This window comes from Mustelus asterias, chromosome 16, assembly GCF_964213995.1.
Source record: "Mustelus asterias chromosome 16, sMusAst1.hap1.1, whole genome shotgun sequence".
Lineage (NCBI taxonomy): Eukaryota > Metazoa > Chordata > Chondrichthyes > Carcharhiniformes > Triakidae > Mustelus > Mustelus asterias.
Genome location: NC_135816.1, coordinates 70963151 through 70980293, shown reverse-complemented (window position 1 = coordinate 70980293; position 17143 = coordinate 70963151). Strand labels below are relative to the sequence as shown.

The 17143-nt window shown below is 41.4% G+C and overlaps 1 protein-coding gene across 2 annotated transcripts in view; it reads left to right on the top strand.

Moving 5' to 3' along the window:
* Window positions 1-17143, top strand: part of ublcp1 (ubiquitin-like domain containing CTD phosphatase 1) — a 36729-nt gene that overhangs the window by 9350 nt on the left and 10236 nt on the right. For both annotated transcript variants that reach the window (XM_078231265.1, XM_078231264.1), the window contains 7 exons: window positions 253-344; window positions 3404-3489; window positions 6058-6173; window positions 9606-9704; window positions 10784-10821; window positions 14359-14457; window positions 15503-15619. In XM_078231265.1, the coding sequence (XP_078087391.1) occupies window positions 253-344; window positions 3404-3489; window positions 6058-6173; window positions 9606-9704; window positions 10784-10821; window positions 14359-14457; window positions 15503-15619 (647 nt within the window). The remainder of the gene's footprint in view (window positions 1-252; window positions 345-3403; window positions 3490-6057; window positions 6174-9605; window positions 9705-10783; window positions 10822-14358; window positions 14458-15502; window positions 15620-17143) is intronic.

Below are 17143 nucleotides of genomic sequence, written 5' to 3'. Positions count from 1 at the left end.
ATGCAGATTGTAGGAGGAGGGAAACACAGACAGGCGAGATGTTCCACAGTATTGTGACAGAGGAAATATTGAACTGAAGCACGTGCTGTCTGAGGAGCCTGCTGGGAGAAGCTGACCACACAGGGTGGTATGTTTGACATTTAGGAAGAACACCCTAGAAAAGCTCAGAATATCAATAAGCATTGCAGAACAAATAAAGTAGCGAATGCTTTGTAATTAATCTGAGCTGATTCCTCTTCACTCTGTTTACAGGTAAAGCTGCAGAAGATGACGTTAAGCTGGGCGTGCTTAAACTGAAACCAAATACTAAGATTATGATGATGGGCAGTAGGGAAGAGTGCCTGGTAGGGATCAGATGTTCCAAATACAATTGACTAAAAAAATTGTAGTGACTAACTGTATGTGTTTGTTGAAAAAGGACAGGCATGTCAGAAGTTTGAAATTAAACAATTTACCACATCAATGAAATAGATCTGATCAAAGAAAAGACCGATTTAATGCTTTGGCTAGATGTGTTGGAACTCCCCCTCCAGACACATGTTTACTTTGTTAATTTGTCTGTTCTTATGCCAATTTGCACCTCTTGGGTAATAATCCTGAGATTATTACCTTCAAAGTCCTGCCTTTTACTTTAGCTCCCAGCTCCTGGTACTCCCTCAGTAGATCTCCATCTCATTCTTTTCTATGTTGTTTGTCCTGACATAAGACAAAACAACTGGATCTTTCTCCTCCCTTTCTAGGTTCCTTTCCAGTCTCATTCTGATATCCCTTAATCTGGCACCAGGCAGATACACCCCTCAGGTTTCTCACTCATGGCTGGATAAGATGCTATCTATCTACTTAACTATTGAATCCCCATAACTACCACGTTCCTATTCTGCTGCTTGTGCGCCTCACATTCCCCTCAAGTGCTTTGGTCAGCATTCTGGCCATCCTCCTTCCCAAGCCCCTTCTCAATCCCATCACACATAGTGAGTACATTATAAGACTGGTGTCTCTGGGACATCCTATCCTGCTAATTGATAGTCACACATGCCACTTCCTGCATCTGTGCTAGTCTATTAGGTATGACTGCTCTAGAGAAAGCTGTTCAGATATTCCTCCCCTGCCTTGTGTATCAGAGTGCCTCTCACTCTCACTTTTAGCTCAGAGACCCTCAACTGGAGTGTCTCAAGGGAGAGGCAATTCCTACAGATGTGGCCATCCAGACAGCCTGGCTGGACACACACACTCGCATACTGAAATTCCAATACATGACCTGTGCAGTTATTAGTTATTTTATTTCCAGAAATAATAGAATCGCTTGAGGTCTAGATTGTACTGGTAAATAGATTTATCTTGATTTAAATCTAATTAGTTACTCTTATTTAATTAACTATTTAAAGTTGAACACTTAACTTGATTTCTTCCAGTTCAGCTGGATATCTCGGATATTACCAGAGGTGAGGGAAGATGGTTTTGGAGAGCAACTCGAAAGTCAGTTTCTTTTTGTTAGGTGCAGGGTGATTTAATAAAGATCTTCCAGATTAGAAAGGGGTATGCTGAGATATCGGGTACCCTGTTTGAACTGTTGTCTGGTTGAATGAGTAAGAAGACAGATGGCAGATCCCTGGCAGTGCCATTTTTGATCTAACCACAGGGAGACAGCAGTTCAGGATTATTCAGAAGCTGGATTTCTTTTTCTCATTCCCCTTCCTGCAGGGGGTGAATCCTGCTTCTGTTTGGTGCTGTCAGGGAGGGCACCTCGGAGATAGGACTTTCCATGTGGGGAACTGTTGATAAGAGCTTGTGATCCAACACTATTGTCAAATGTTTTCTGCATTAACATATGACTTGTTAATTTGCACAGTCCCTACTGTCAGGATTTGATTTTCTTTTTGAGTAATACATTCCTGTTTGATTATGCCTGTGTGGAAATTTTTGTTGCATTTTCTCCTTTGAAAGTTGCTCAGGTGTTGGCCTCATGTGTAAACCTAGTCAGCAGATGCTGGGCTAATCATTTATAGGGATCATGGCAAAAATGTAGCATTTGGAATAAAAGAGGAAATGCTGGAAACACCTGTGATGAGTTTCATAACGTGAAACTTGGCATGGTGGCACAGTGGTTAGCACTGCTGCCTCACAATGCCAGGGATTTGGGTTCGATTCCCGGCTTGGGTCACTGTCTGTGCAGAGTTTCCACGTTCTCCCCATGTTTGTGTGGGTTTCTTCCGGGTGCTCTGGTTTCCTTTCACAGTCTGAAAGACGTGCTGGTTAGGTGCATTGGCCATGCTAAATTCTCCCTCAGTGTACCCGAACAGGTCGTTCTGGTAATACAGAAAAGGTAAACGTGCCAAAGCAGCTGACACCGAAAGAGAAGACCATTGAAAATGTGCTATATTCAGTGATAAGCAAGGAAAGAAGTTACGTTCCAATATGCGAACAACAGAAAGAGACCATAAGAAAACTGTGCAATGTGCATTTATGTTAGATCCTAACACATAAATGGTGGTGATGTAAGCCTACTTGTGACACTAATAAATAAACTTTAAAAATCACTTTGAAAACTTTTTTCATCAACTTGAAACTTTCTTTTCCTCTACAGATACTGCTTTACTTGATGGATATTTTGCATCATTTTCTGATATTATTTCACATTTCCAGGATGACTTCTAGAGTTGGCAGGGTATAATTCTTAATATGGGCATTGCATTCAAGCTGATCTCCCCATGTCCAACTGGATACACTTTCCAGTGGAGGTGCAGTGATTGAATAGCAATTGTGAATGGGAACTCTGACTATAACCTTCCCTACCTCAGTAATTCTATGAGACCACGGTTGCTATTTAAAGTGAGATCAGCCAGCTCAGCACAGACCATAAATCAAGACTGGACCCATGCTGGTCTTCATGGCTTCATATCAGTCCCACCAGGCAATGCCTTCACCCACTTGTCCCCTATGGTCCTGAACAAATCAAAATCTCTCCCAAGAAAATTGTAATATATTTTTACAATTGCTTAGCTGGACTTGATACAGATTTTACTTGATTGAGGGGATGCTACTGTAAAAATCATCCTGCAACTGCGTTTTAAAAAGCTTTAAATATCACTTGCACGTAGTGCTGACATTGTGTGAAATTTAGTATGCTGGGAATTGGTGTCTAGTGAACTGTTGCTGCTTCATTGTTGTTCTCCTGCCATGGGGAATGTGGGCATTGCTGGAAACTTCTGTCGGTGGGTCCCTTCTGACTTTGATGTCTTGAGCATATGTCCAGCGACAGTGACCCGGGTGGACATGTACTACACAGACTTCAGCCAGCTGCACAAGGGGAGGGAACTTCAAAACTTTTGACTAACGGTTGCAGTATTCCTCTTGGAATTTGTTTGCATTTGTTTAAATGCACTTTTATTTCCCCCACACTCAGGAAGAAGTATTGGCACCGCCCCCTGACAATGACGATGTCATCAATGACTTTGATATTGAGGAGGATGTTATAGAAGTAGAGAACAGGTACTACATTTTTGTTAACTTGTATAGGAAGTGGTCCCAGCTATCTCATTGAAACATACAGAGAGTAGACATTGAACTTATTTCCAATGGCTGGGGCATCGAAACATGGGAAACAGTCATATAATAAGGGGTCAATTATCTAGGACTGAGACGAGGAGAAGTATCGTTATTCAAAAGGCTGTGAATCTTGGGAATTCTCTCCCGGGAGGGTTGTGGATGCTCCATCATTGAATATGTTTACCTCTGCCACAGAAGGAGGGCTGAAGTAATGTTTTCGCTCCTGTTAGTCGGTTTACCTGTCAACAATATATCTTAAAAAATCAGTGGGAAAATTTCAACAAAAATTGGATCACAACCCAAGAAAGAGCTGATTAGTTTTTGGCAAGATGCGGATCTGGATCCTGGAATTTTTTAAAGTATCAAATAACATTGGGAAATAGGGTGAATTGACTGTTTTAGAATGTTGTGGCTAGTTTAATATTCCTCATTGAACGTGGGCTGAAGTAATGTTTTCATTTCTGTTGGCCTGTTTGTCTGTAAAGGATACATCTCAAAAGTTAGTTGTCAGATTTTAACAGAACTTTGTACATGGTATGGGTGAAGGAAAAATTCATTAGTTTTTGGTGAAAATGCAGGTCTGGATCTTGGAATTTTTTAAAGGCTCTTGATTTTGGGAGAGAAGACCATTTGACTTATTTTCTCAGGCTGTGGGTTGTTTAATTCAGAATGTTGTTGATTGTTTTAAAGTGTTGCGGATTGTCTCAGCTGCTGTGATACAATTTGTCAGCACTGTCAAAACATGAGCAGAGTTTTCAGAGCAGATTGTTGGATGTGGGTGGGCCTGAAGCCTCTGTGTGAGATGGAAGTTCTGATTGAAAAGATTTCTTTTTTCAGCTTTGTAGTTACAGACAATTGGTCACGTTGAGTTATTGAACTGTGGTGGAGATGTGCACTCTACTGAATGTCCACTTCAATTTTTAAAGCTGAGATAATCAGCTTTTTAATGTCTCAGGGAGTCTAGGGATAGGGAAGTGGATAGGAAAATGGAATTGAAGCCCAAGAGGAGCTTTGATCATATTGAATAGTGCGGCAGGCTCAATGGGCTCTGTGGTCCACTCCTATCTTTTGTTGTGGTAGTCATTGTGTCTGCTAGTTTAAGCTAACGTGGACAGTATTTTCACTAGAATTTCGGTTAAGAATAATGGTGGATTTGTGCAATGTACGTTCAGTATTTACTTGAACTGTAGAAACATGGGTGTTAATGGTTTTAGATGGGTGTTTGAAGACGGGGTCAGTAGGCGTGGCTAGTTTTTTTTTGCTGGCGCAGACATGATGGGCTGAATGGCTTTTTACTCTGCTGTCATTTTTCTGTGGTTCTGTTGCATGAGAAACAGATCATATCAACAATAAAGTGTATTGGTTTAAGTGCCATTTGCCCTGTATTGTATCATTACAAGAAAACTAAATTTACCTGCTAAGTTTTCCTGTTCAGATATTTAAAGGAAATGCTGATATTGAATTATTTTGTAACTTAAATACTCAGTAGTTTCAATCAGGTGGATATGCAGTTTAGGGGAAAAAAACCTGCTAAAGTCACTACCTTTTGAACAGAAACAGATGTACCCACAAAGTTAGGTTAGCTTTGAGGCAGCAGAGGTGAGGGTGGCACTTGTTATTTATTAAACCTATTTCTCTCCTTTCGTTTTTATGTTCACCTCTTGATCTGACATTTACCATTCAAATTATGAACAGCTCATATGTGGTCCTGACAATGTGCCTCAGGTAAATTCAGGGAGAGGTAACCCGAAAACATGTTGTTCTGAGTTATCTCTTTCCCAGCACCGACTACCCTGTGGTGCCTCTAATTATGCTTGCCCATGAGTGCCAGACTGGAGGTGTCTTTGTTCTCTAGGCCCATGCCCACTTAGGTCTTTGTTCAGGCCATCCAAACTTATCACGTCACTCTCTGCTGAATTTAAATGAGTTAACATGGTGGCACTTCTGCCTCTAGGGACTGGGTTCAATTCTGGCCTTAAGTGATTGTGTGGAGTTTGCACATTCTCCATGTGTCTGCGTGGGTTTCCTCCGGGTGCTCCGGTTTCTTCCCACACTCCAAAGATGTGCGAGTTAGGTTGATTGGCCATGCTTAGTTGCCCCTTAGTGTCCCAAGCTGTATAGGTTAAAGGGATTAGCGGGGTAAATGTGTGGGGTTACGGGGATAGGGTCTGGTGGGATTGTTGTCAGCGCAGGCTTGATGGACCGAATGTCTTCCTTCTGCACTGTAGGGATTCTATGATTTTAGGTGTGACTGAGTCACATGTAACCTACTGCATCATCCAGTTGCTATGACAACCTGAATGTAAAATCACTTGGTTATGCTGTTTTGTGTGGGTATCTAACTTGGACATGTAAACCACTGGCTCTGGGCAAGAGAGATAATGTGAAAGGGTAAGAGACCCCATTCCACTTGGCAAAGGTGAGATAATTACATAAATTTAATCGGGGATTATGCATTATAAACTGGCAATATCCTGTTGGTTTTTGCAGTAATTATCTCTCTTAATTTAGGGAAGAAAACTTGGCCAAAATTGCACGCAGAGTAAAAGATTACAAGGTAGAAGTACTAAACCAACCTCGGGAAGGTAAAAAGCTGCTTGTTTTAGATGTCGACTACACATTATTTGGTAAGTGCACTTGTCTACTTTAAAAATGGTACAGTGAATTCCATTGTAATCTGAATTAGAAATTAAGAGGTCTCTGATCATTGTAAATATTTAATCAGAAATGTTCAGAAAGTAAAGTTGGACTATTAGACAGGAGATTGGTTTGTTGTATGTAACTTGTAATCATCTAACCTCTTGTTCTCAAAGAGTTAACACAAAGTACTGGGAAGTTTGATGATTGGCTTGCTCACTGTCCCATTTCTTCTGGTGTGACCATTTTATGGTTCCAGAAATATTGAAATGGTTCCTCAAGATATCCCTCCACCTGCCCTCACGCCCATCTCAGTCTCCATGTCATAGTCACTTCTCACCCAAAGACAGTGATGCATGACTCTGCATTTTGCTGTTAGTAATAATGGCTCTCTAACACCTCCTGCAAACATACTGAAATGACGGGCAAGAAAAGGTCCATCGTGATGGCCGAAACATCACATCGAGACATTTCCTCCTCCTCTGAGGCCTTTGACAAAGTACCACATGGTAGGTTGTTGCATAAGGTTAAATCTCACGGGATCCAGGGTGAGGTAGCTAAATGGATACAAAATTGGCTTGGTGACAGAAGCCAGAGGGTGGTTGTAGAGGGTTGTTTTTCAAACTGGAGGCCTGTGACCAGCGGTATGCCTCAGGAATCGGTGCTGGGTCCACTGCTATTTGTCATTTATATTAATGATTTGGATGAGAATATAGGAGGCATGGTTAGTAAGTTTGCAGATGACACCAAAATTGGTGGCATAGTGGACAGTGAAGAAGGATTGCAACAGGATCTTGATCAGTTGGGCCAGTGGGCTGACGAATGGCAGATGGAGTTTAATTTAGATAAATACGAGGTGATGCATTTTGGTAGATTGAACCAGGGCAGGATTTACTCAGTTAATGGTAGGGCGCCGGGGAGAATTGCAGAACAAAAAGATCTAGGGATACAGATTCATAGCTCCTTGAAAGTGGAGTCACAGGTGGACAGAGCGATGAAGAAGGCATTCAACATGCTTGGTTTCATTGGTCAGAACATTGAATACAGGAGTTGGGACTTCTTGTTGAAGTTGTACAAGACATTGGAATACTGTGTACAGGTCTGGCCACTATTATAGGAAGGATATTATTAAACTAGAAGGTTTACGAGGATGCTACTGGGACTTGATGGTTTGAGTTATAAGGAGAGGTTGGATAGACTGGGATTTTTTTCTCTGCAGTATAGAAGGCTGAGGGGTAATCTTGTCGAGGTCTATAAAATAATGAGGGGCATTGATCAGCTGGATGGACAACATCTTTTTCCAAAGGTAGAGGAGTCTAAAACTAGAGGGTATAGGTTTAAGGTGAGAGGGGAGAGATACAAAAGTGTCCAGAGGAGCAATCTTTTCAGAGGGTGGTGAGTGTCTGGCACAAGGTGCCAGAAGTAGTGGTAGAGGTGGATACAATTTTGTCTTTTAAAAAGCGTTTAGACAGTTACATGGGTAAGATGGGTGTGGAGGGATCTGGGCCAAATGCGGGCAATTGGGACGAGCTTAGGGGTTTAAAAAAAAAGGGCGGCATGAACAATTTGGGCCGAAGGGCCTGTTTCCATGCTGTAAACCTCTGTGACTCTGCCTCACTCCACAGTTGCGTAATTTTCTCAGAGGTGAATTGCTCTGAGGGGAGGGAAATGCTGCAAAATTCCTCTCCAGTCACCTTGGATGATCAAAATCAGGGCAGATCAGATTGATTAAGTGACCATTCTTCTTCGTACTAGCAATAGGTTCACTTTTGAAATGGATGGGGATTGACAAATGTTCTTGTGTGTATTTCTGTCAGGTCTTACTGCCTTGTGATGTGAAGCAGGAACTTCAATTTAAAAATAATATTGTTACTTCCTCCTCTTAACCTGGACAGCTGAGCACCCCAAATGCTATGTTGCCAGAGTCAGATAATTTAGGGGCTGATTAAATTCCTTGTCAGTAGGGCTCATTGGGTATGTCGTTGCCGACTGGGAAGCAACCCAGCCATGGGTACTGCTCCTGATTGCCAAACGGATGGATGTTGGTTGAGGACAGGATTGATCTGCGTTATGATGTAAAGAGCCTGCTGAACTGCACAGTCAGGGCCTGTCTGAAACACTTGTAGGGAGGTGCATCAGAGGGTTAATACTGACTCAGAAGGCTGTGGGCTCAAGCCCCATTGCATCAATTGAACATGTGATCCAGGCTGACATAATGCAAGTGTTTTTCCATCGCGCCACTGAATGAAGCTACTGCCAGTGGCTTAGTTGGATTATAAAGGTTAGTATTATTTGAAGAAGAGCAGGGCATTCTGGGCAATGTTCCTTTCTTCAATTTAAAACAAAAACAATTTGCAGACCATTCCTCACTGCTGTCTTTTGGGATTTGCTGTATAATATGTGGCTGCTCTGTGCCTTTGCGGTACTCGGCATTTCACTGGATCAGATGAAGTATTTCTTACAAACTGTTAACTTTGGGGTAGTTTTGTGTTGTGGACACTTTACCATCTGTTTGAGATTAATGCAGTGCAGAATAGCAAAGGACTTCATTTAATTCCCATGGGCTAGATTCACTCCCAGAGTTGAATGCACTGTACTCCTCTAATATCAAGTTTCATTAGAAGTATTTAATAATTATTGTAAAGTTGCTTCTCAGCGAACATCTGTCAACTTTAAGTTTAACAATAGAAACCTCTGTAGAATATCCAATTGTGGGTTCAAGTCCCACAGTGTAGCATTGAGGAAGTGCACACAAAAGAAAATCACACAGCAGTACTCAGGGCAGCGTGGTGGCACAGTGCTCAGCATTGTTGCCTCACAGCACCACAGACCCGGGTCCAATTACTTGGGTGACTATGTCGAGTTTGCACATTTTCCCCATGTTTGCGTGGGTTTCCGCCGAGTGCTCTGGTTTCCTCCCACAGGCCAATGATGTGAAGGTTAGATGGGTTAGCTATGCTAAATTCCCCTTTAATGTTCAAAGATGTGCAAGTTAGGTAGATTAGCCAAAGTAAAGCATGGGGTTACAGAGATAGCGCAGAGGGAAGGCACCTGAGTGGGATACTCTTAGAGTTGGCACAGACCTGATGGGCCTAATGGCCTCTTTCTGCACAGAAAACATGCTGTGATTCTATTTGAAGAAGAGTGGATAAATTTTCCTCGATATCCTGGGCCACTACTTATCCCTCAACTTACATTGTTTAGATGTTGTTTATTCTGTCACTGTTTTTGTGAGTTTCCTGTGTACAAATTTTTGGCTGCATTCCCTACAACACAACAGTGACTGTGCGTTAGAAGTGAAGTTTTTGGCTATGAAATGCTTTGGATGTCCTGAGGTCATGAGCGATGCTATATAAATACCAGTTCTTCCTTAATTCTAGAGCATCATGTGGAGCTGCTGACTTTGTTAATTCTGATTTAAGACCACAGATCGTGTGCTGAGAGTGGACTTGAGCTAATGAGGCCGTATCTACATGAGTTCCTCACATCGGCATATGAAGATTATGACATTGTTATATGGTGTAAGTAATGAGGTGGGGTAGATTGATCCAATTGGTTTCCCAATGCTCTGCAAGAATAGCAAAAGAAGGTCATGAACAGTAGTTAGCATACTCTGCTAAAATATACTTGGCCCCATTTCACTGCAAGCTTCACTTCACTGCATACTTTGAAAAAAACCCAAAATGAAATGCCAATGCCATTTGACAATGCATCTTCTTCATTTAAAAGGGAGGTGTAGGAAACTGGCCATTTCCTACTGCATTGTACAACCCTGTAGTGTCAGCCATGCTTATTGGCTTTTTCTTTTCTGAACATTTTATTTGGTAAATTTTTCAAGGCATCATCGTATAATTCTCAGATTATTGTTGAGTTCCAGAAATTGATTTTCTTGCAATTATAACTTCTTTCCATTTAAAAATAATCACTTTTTAAAATGAAGACATTGGCTTGACCTGACATTTAAAGCAATTGTTTTGTAATTCAGATCGAGGCAAGAAACTGGCACTTATCGCCACTGTGAGATGAACATTGTTGCTATTGTCCTACAGTCCAAAGATGTGCGGGTTAGGTTGATTGGCCAGGTTAAAAAAATTGCCCCTTAGAGTCCTGGGATGCGTAGGTTAGAGGGATTAGCAGGTAAAATATGTGGGTGTAGGGCCTGGGTGGGATTGTGGTTGGTGCAGACTCGATGGGCCGAATGGCCTCCTTCTGCACTGTAGGGTTTCTATGATTTCTATGAAAAATGCTGTGGGTTTTCCTTTTAAACCACTGCAGTCTCTATGGTGATGATGATCCCATGATGCAGGATCCCATGAGTTTCTAGACTGCCATGTTCAATATGATTTGATTGCTCAAACACCACACCATGTCTCAGAGCCAATAAGAACATTGGTTTCTGAGCAAAGAGAATCACTTGTTGCAGCAATCTCTGGCCTTTGTTATTACAAAAAATCTCAAAGTAAATTTAATGAGTATTTGATAATTAATATAGTCAAAAAGTCAATGACACAGTAGCTGTTGTCCTTTTGTCTGATTTTGTTTGTCTCACATTGCTATAGTATGTCAAGGCTGACGTAACTTCTCTAAATTTCATACACAGCTGCTACCAGCATGAAGTGGATTGAAGTGAAAATGAAAGTAAGTTATGTCTAAGTGTGATTTTGTTTTGTTCCTCATTATGATTAAAGGTGATACTGTTCGAATTTTTCTATTTTGTTTTGCTTTGTATCCAGTGAAACTATAAAGCACTCCGCGCAGATATGGTACAAGCTAGTGTTGATGGTAGGTATCTTTATCTATGTTGTGCTGAGGGCACTGTTTCTGTCCAAGTGTTCGATGTGTTGGTTTTTGTTCTTTCAATGTTGCATTCAGTTTTTCAAAGAGGACCTGAGGGGGTCACTCCCATTAATCCTTTCAAGTGCTTGCATAGGAGACATGCGACATAGGGACTGATGACTGAATCATTATGGTAAAAGCTGCTTAATTTATGCTATTGGCTGGATTTGGCAGCAGCGTAACAACACGTGTTCGGGACTCGCAGCTCCAACTTCAGTGCCAATATTGTGTAAGTGCAGTAATGCAGTTGGGCATCTGACTTATTCCAGCTGGAACCTCCTGCAGTTTTTGGTGGAGTGTGTGCCCGTGCAGACCAATGATGGTAAAAGCCCCAACAGCAGCCTACTTTGGTGACACCAAAGAATTGCCCCTTCCCTCAGAGCTTTGGTGTCACCCTGCAATCCTGATAGCATCCAGCAGTACTATTCCCACCCAGTGCATTAAATGCTGAATACATGAGGCCCGTGCCTAGATCTTGTGTAGGGAATTGGTTGCTACTGTCCTAGTAATGAAAAAAGTTACCTGTAGCCTACTCTAATAATAGTTAATTATCTCAAAGTTGCTTTGGATAATCCCTTTTGTGTCACTACTTGTTGCTATACTTTCACTGATCTGCAAAGGCTAAGTATGTGTGTGCATACTTCATTCAGGAATCTCAATCTATAAGCATGATGAGATGCAAATTTAAAATGAATTGACGTGAGCTTGAAGAATCTTTCTCTTAAGTTTAGTTGGTGACATGATATTGTGATGTCCTTAGCTGAATTAGTTCCTAAATCTTACCAGGGCTGTGAAAGGCTTCAGTGAGTCACAGCGACGTAGCAGCATGTTGCTGGGAGTTATTGGGTATGTTCAGGAGCACAGCACTTTCTTTCCCCCAAATCTGTGTTTTTGGGAAAAGGCAAGTATGCCCTTTCAAAGTTGGGAAACTAGGTAAAGGTTTACTACCAAGTTTAAAGAGAGCAAAGGCCAAAACAAATAAGGTTAGATTTTAAAAAAATATATGGTTTTGAGATTCTGTGAAAGATTGCATCAGAGTAGGAGAACGTGGAATAAGCCTGGATTTTAACAGCTTGTCAGAGTTTGATGGGGAGAGGGAGAGGTGCACAATTCTCACAGAAACCATAGTTATCTCCACTGCTGAAAATGATTGTTTCTTAATTCTTTGCAAATTTGAGGTTGAATTGTTACTTACCTCTTTTAATCAAGATTACACGCCCTGAATCGTGTTTAACTATGAACTCCTTTAATGTTTATAATTCATTGGAAGAAAGTACCAGGGAATATTCCATGCTGTTGAATTTTGAAGCTGGATATTGCAAGTCTGTTTGTGCTTACCAGTTTGTAACTGGTAATACACTGCTTCATCTTTGAGAGCATATATCACAGACCTATCACAGATATATCATCTGACAATGACTTCCAGCTGTTGTATTCCACATTCCCTTGTCTGAAAGGTTGACAGGGAGAAGCAAATTCTTACAACCAGCAGGGCAACAGGTCAGACTTGAACTGCAGTTATTGTTGAAGAGTGAAGCTGGGAAAGACCCAGTTACTTTGTCTGGTTACAATTTCCATCTGGCCAGTGAACTCTGATTTAAGTTTAAAATGAGAAGCCAGGTGGTGAGATGGCACCTGACATCACTAAGAAGTTGTAGCCATGATGTGGAGGTGCTGGCATTGGACTGGGGTGGGCACAGTAAGAAGTCTCACAACACCAGGTTAAAGTCCAACAGTTTATTTGGTATCACGAGCTTTCGGAGCGCTGCTTCTTCATCACTCACTTGACGAAGGAGCAATGCTCCAAAAGCTCATGATGCCAAATAAACCTGGTGTTGTGAGACTTCTCACTAAGAGGTTATGATAGTTCATTGTATATTCTACTGGACCAAAACTGAGGTGACTATTTTCCACTCATCTAAGAGCCAAACATTGCAGAATATATATATTTTTTAACTGATCAATTGGGCCAGTGGGCTGACGAATGGCAGATGGAGTTTAATTTAGATAAATGCGAGGTGATGCATTTTGGTAGATTGAACCAGGGCAGGACTTACTCAGTTAATGGTAGGGCATTGGGGAGAGTTACAGAACAAAGAGATCTAGAGGTACATGTTCATAGCTCTTTGAAAGTGGAATCACAGGTGGACAGAATGGTGAAGAAGGCATTCAGCATGCTTGGTTTCATCGGTCAGAACATTCAATACAGGAGCTGGGACGTCTTGTTGAAGTTGTACAAGACATTCGTAAGGCCACACTTGGAGTACTGTGTACAGTTCTGATCACCCTATTATAGAAAGGATGTTATTAAACAAGAAAGAGTGCAGAATAGATTTACAAGGATGCTACCAGGACTTGATGGTTTGAGTTATAAGGAGAGGCTGGATAGACTGGGACTTTTTTCTCTGGAGCGTAGAAGGCTGAGGGGTGATCTATAGAGGTCTATAAAATAATGATGGGCATAAATCAGCCAGATCGTCAATATCTTTTCCCAAAGGTAGGGGAGTCTAAAACTAGAGGGCATAGGTTTAAGGGGAGAGATACAAAAGTGTCCAGAGGAACAGTTTTTTCACGCAGAGGCTGGTGAGTGTCTGGAACAAGCTGCCAGAGGTGGTAGTAGTAGAGGCGGGTACAATTTTGTCTTTTAAAAAGCATTTAGATAGTTACATGGGTACGATGGGTATAGAGGGATATGGGTCAAATGCGGGCAATTGGGATTAGCTGAGGGGTTTAATAAAAAGGGCGGCATGGACAAGTTGGGCCGAAGGGCCTGTTTCCATGCTGTAAACCGCTATGACTCTAACTCTTCTGCCAAGTAACAAAGAACTATTACGCAGTGTCAAAAGTTAACACATTTTGAAATTCTCTTTGCCTTTACTTGGCTTTGTTTGGACTTATATTTTAGGAGTACATCTAACTTTCTGCAGTGAGAAGAAATAGTTATTCTTTTCTTAGCTGTTTCTTTTGAGGTAGAATATAAAATAGCTCTGCAATTTATCAGAGGCAATCAGAATGGAATTTAGTTTTATATAATGCAGAGAAAATTACAGATTTGTATTTGCCAGTGTAACAGTCACTGTATCTCACCAGAATCTCATGATGTAAAACATTTTGATAAATAGCATAATATTATGAATGGAATTATCTTCCTACTGTAGTGTAGTGGAATGTATTAGGAGATGTTGGGCCTGTCCAACGCGAGCAGCATCCCATTTTTTTCCCATCTGGGCATTTTCAGAAGGGAAGTATACTCAGAATTTCCAGCAAGTTTCTTTGCATTGTGCTCCATTTTTTTAAAGTTTGTTTGCTGAGCAATTGCATTTTTTCTTATTCTTTCAGGAACTTGGAGTCACAACTCATGCTAACTACAAGATAACCTTCATGTTGGATAGTGCAGCTATGATCACAGTACATACACCTAAGAGAGGAGTGGTGGAGGTGAGTGTAAAAGTAGTTGTTTAAGCTTTACCATTGCATCTTTATATTTAAACACGAGTGCCGATGAGGAATTGGACCAGTCAGTTTAAAGAGCATTTTATTGGTATTTGATCAAAGATTTCATTTAAAAAACTTTTCTCTGTGAATTTTGTGTTCATCGAGATGAAGGATGTTAGTGCTGGTGAGTGGATACTTCCTGTTTCAGGCACCTCATAGTGCAACTATGGATACCCAGTTCAGTTGCAGCAGAGGTTAAACACAGAGTTAAGTTCCTGCTATGCAATGTTGATTACATATTAATGCGATTTAATTATATTGAGGTGCCCTTATATCTAGAAATGGAATGAATCTGTAGTTATTTAGTTAGGAGGCGCATGCTCGTAATGTATATCTGTAAATAAATACTTATAAAGTATGTAAAGATTCACCACTTGGCTTTCTGGTATAAGGCAATTTATCCAATTCAGACTTGAAGGTTAGGTACTATGCAAGTTATGTGCAAAGTTAAACTCTGTGCATTTTTGAACAAGCATTGCCTAGTCAGTTACAGCATAAAATAAATGCAGAGTAAGGATCCCTCTACGCTGTCTTAGCAAGCACTTCCAGTGAAATATGGTAGGGTTAGATACAGTGTAGAGGGTCATATACATTCCTCCAACAAATGCCTTCGCATTCTCCCTACACCAGTAGTGTATATAATTATATTCTAACACTCAGGTTTCTCTGTTCCATTGCAAATTAGTGCTAAATAACTAATTTTGGGCTGTGAGCTGACAGCCAGTAGGAAAGGGCTCGAGATGGAACCATGCTCATTTCACCATTCAGCTTTTCTTAAAAACTGGGCTGATGTTCCTATTTATGCAGGCGAGTCTAAAAACTCTGGAAACTCCTTTCCATTAGATATCGGTTTTATATCCATTTTATATCGGTATTGATAGCCCAGGTGCAGTAGTGTTCTCCTCCCTGCATGCCCTCCACAACGAGCTATGATTTGAATGTGATGTTAATATTCTTGTAAGATATTTCACAAAGCCTCTTTTCACAGGTCAAACCACTGGGTGTCATATGGGATAAATTTCCAGAATTCTACACTAGAAAAAATACAATAATGTTTGATGACATCGGTCGAAATTTTCTGATGAACCCGCAAAACGGGCTAAAGGTAAGAGTTGTTGTCCAGCACGACGTGTAAGCTCCAGATTTGGTGCATTGTCTCTGTTACAAAGTTTACGTTTCCTGTAGGTACCCCCAGTGGTATCAGAATTTACATAATACCCGTCAATGCTGCCCTATATGTACTTGTATGTTAGTGTAAAGTGGCTGTATAATACCCCATGCGACCTGAGTCAGACCTTTGTCTTTCCCTTATATTTTCAATTCTGTGACTGACTGAAGAAAGATTTTGTTCAACTGCTTTGTTTCACAGTGAGTAAGCATTCATATCTAATTAGTTCAATCATTCCAGCTCATTTTTGTATATTGATCAAGTTAGAGTATGGCATACTTCCCTATATCAATGGCTTACATGGGACAGTAAGACCAGCTTTAGTGGTACATGAGCTATCTTCCAGAAATTTGGGCTCCTTGCTTCAGCCAATTCTTGACTGTCCCTTTAACAAGTCAGATTCACCGCACAGCTGGGCATGCTTTAAAAGCCGATTTTCTGTGTCACTCTCTCCCTGGAGGCTGGGGTCCAGTGGGTGGTGTGGCATGTGCTTCACCACAGAGATTGAGAAGATGGTCACTTTGAGCCATTATTTCCTTGCCACCCATTTCAGACCTGCAATCTGTGTGCTCTCAGTCTTATCTGCATTGGTGCAGATGCAAAAGTAGTAGTTTGTGTTTATAGTCACCTTGAATTAATTCAACACCACTGAACTAATTTTTTAGAATGTGCACATTAATGGGAATGGGAACATTAAAACTGACAAAGCCCCAGGGCCTGATGGCATCTATCCTAGACTGCTCAGGGAGACGAGAGATGAAATTGCTGGGCCTCTGACGGAAATCTTTGTCGCTTCTTTGGACACAGGTGAGGTCCCTGAGGATTGGAGGATAGCGAATGTGGTCCCGTTGTTTAAGAAGGGTAGCAGAGATAACCCGGGAAATTATAGGCTGGTGAGCTTGACATCCGTGGTCGGGAAGTTGTTGGAGAGGATTCTTAGAGACAGGATGTATGTGCATTTAGAACGGAACAATCTCATTAGTGACAGACAGCATAGTTTTGTAAGAGGGAGGTCGTGCCTTACAAATTTGGTGGAGTTTTTTGAGGAAGTGACAAAAATGGTTGACGAAGGAAGGGCCGTGGATGTCGTCTATATGGATTTCAGTAAGGCATTTGACAAAGTCCCACATGGCAGGTTGATTAAGAAGGTTAAGGCTCATGGGATACAAGGAGAAGTGGCTAGATGGGTGGAGAACTGGCTTGGCCATAGGAGACAGAGGGTACCGGTCGAAGGGTCTTTTTCCGGCTGGAGGTCTGTGACCAGTGGTGTTCCGCAGGGCTCTGTACTGGGACCTCTGCTATTTGTGATATATATAAATGATTTGGAAGAAGGTGTAACTGGTGTTATCAGCAAGTTTGCAGATGACACGAAGATGGCTGGACTTGCGGATAGCGATGAGCATTGTCGGGCAATACAGTAGGATATAGATATGCTGGAAAATTGGGTGGAGAGGTGGCAGA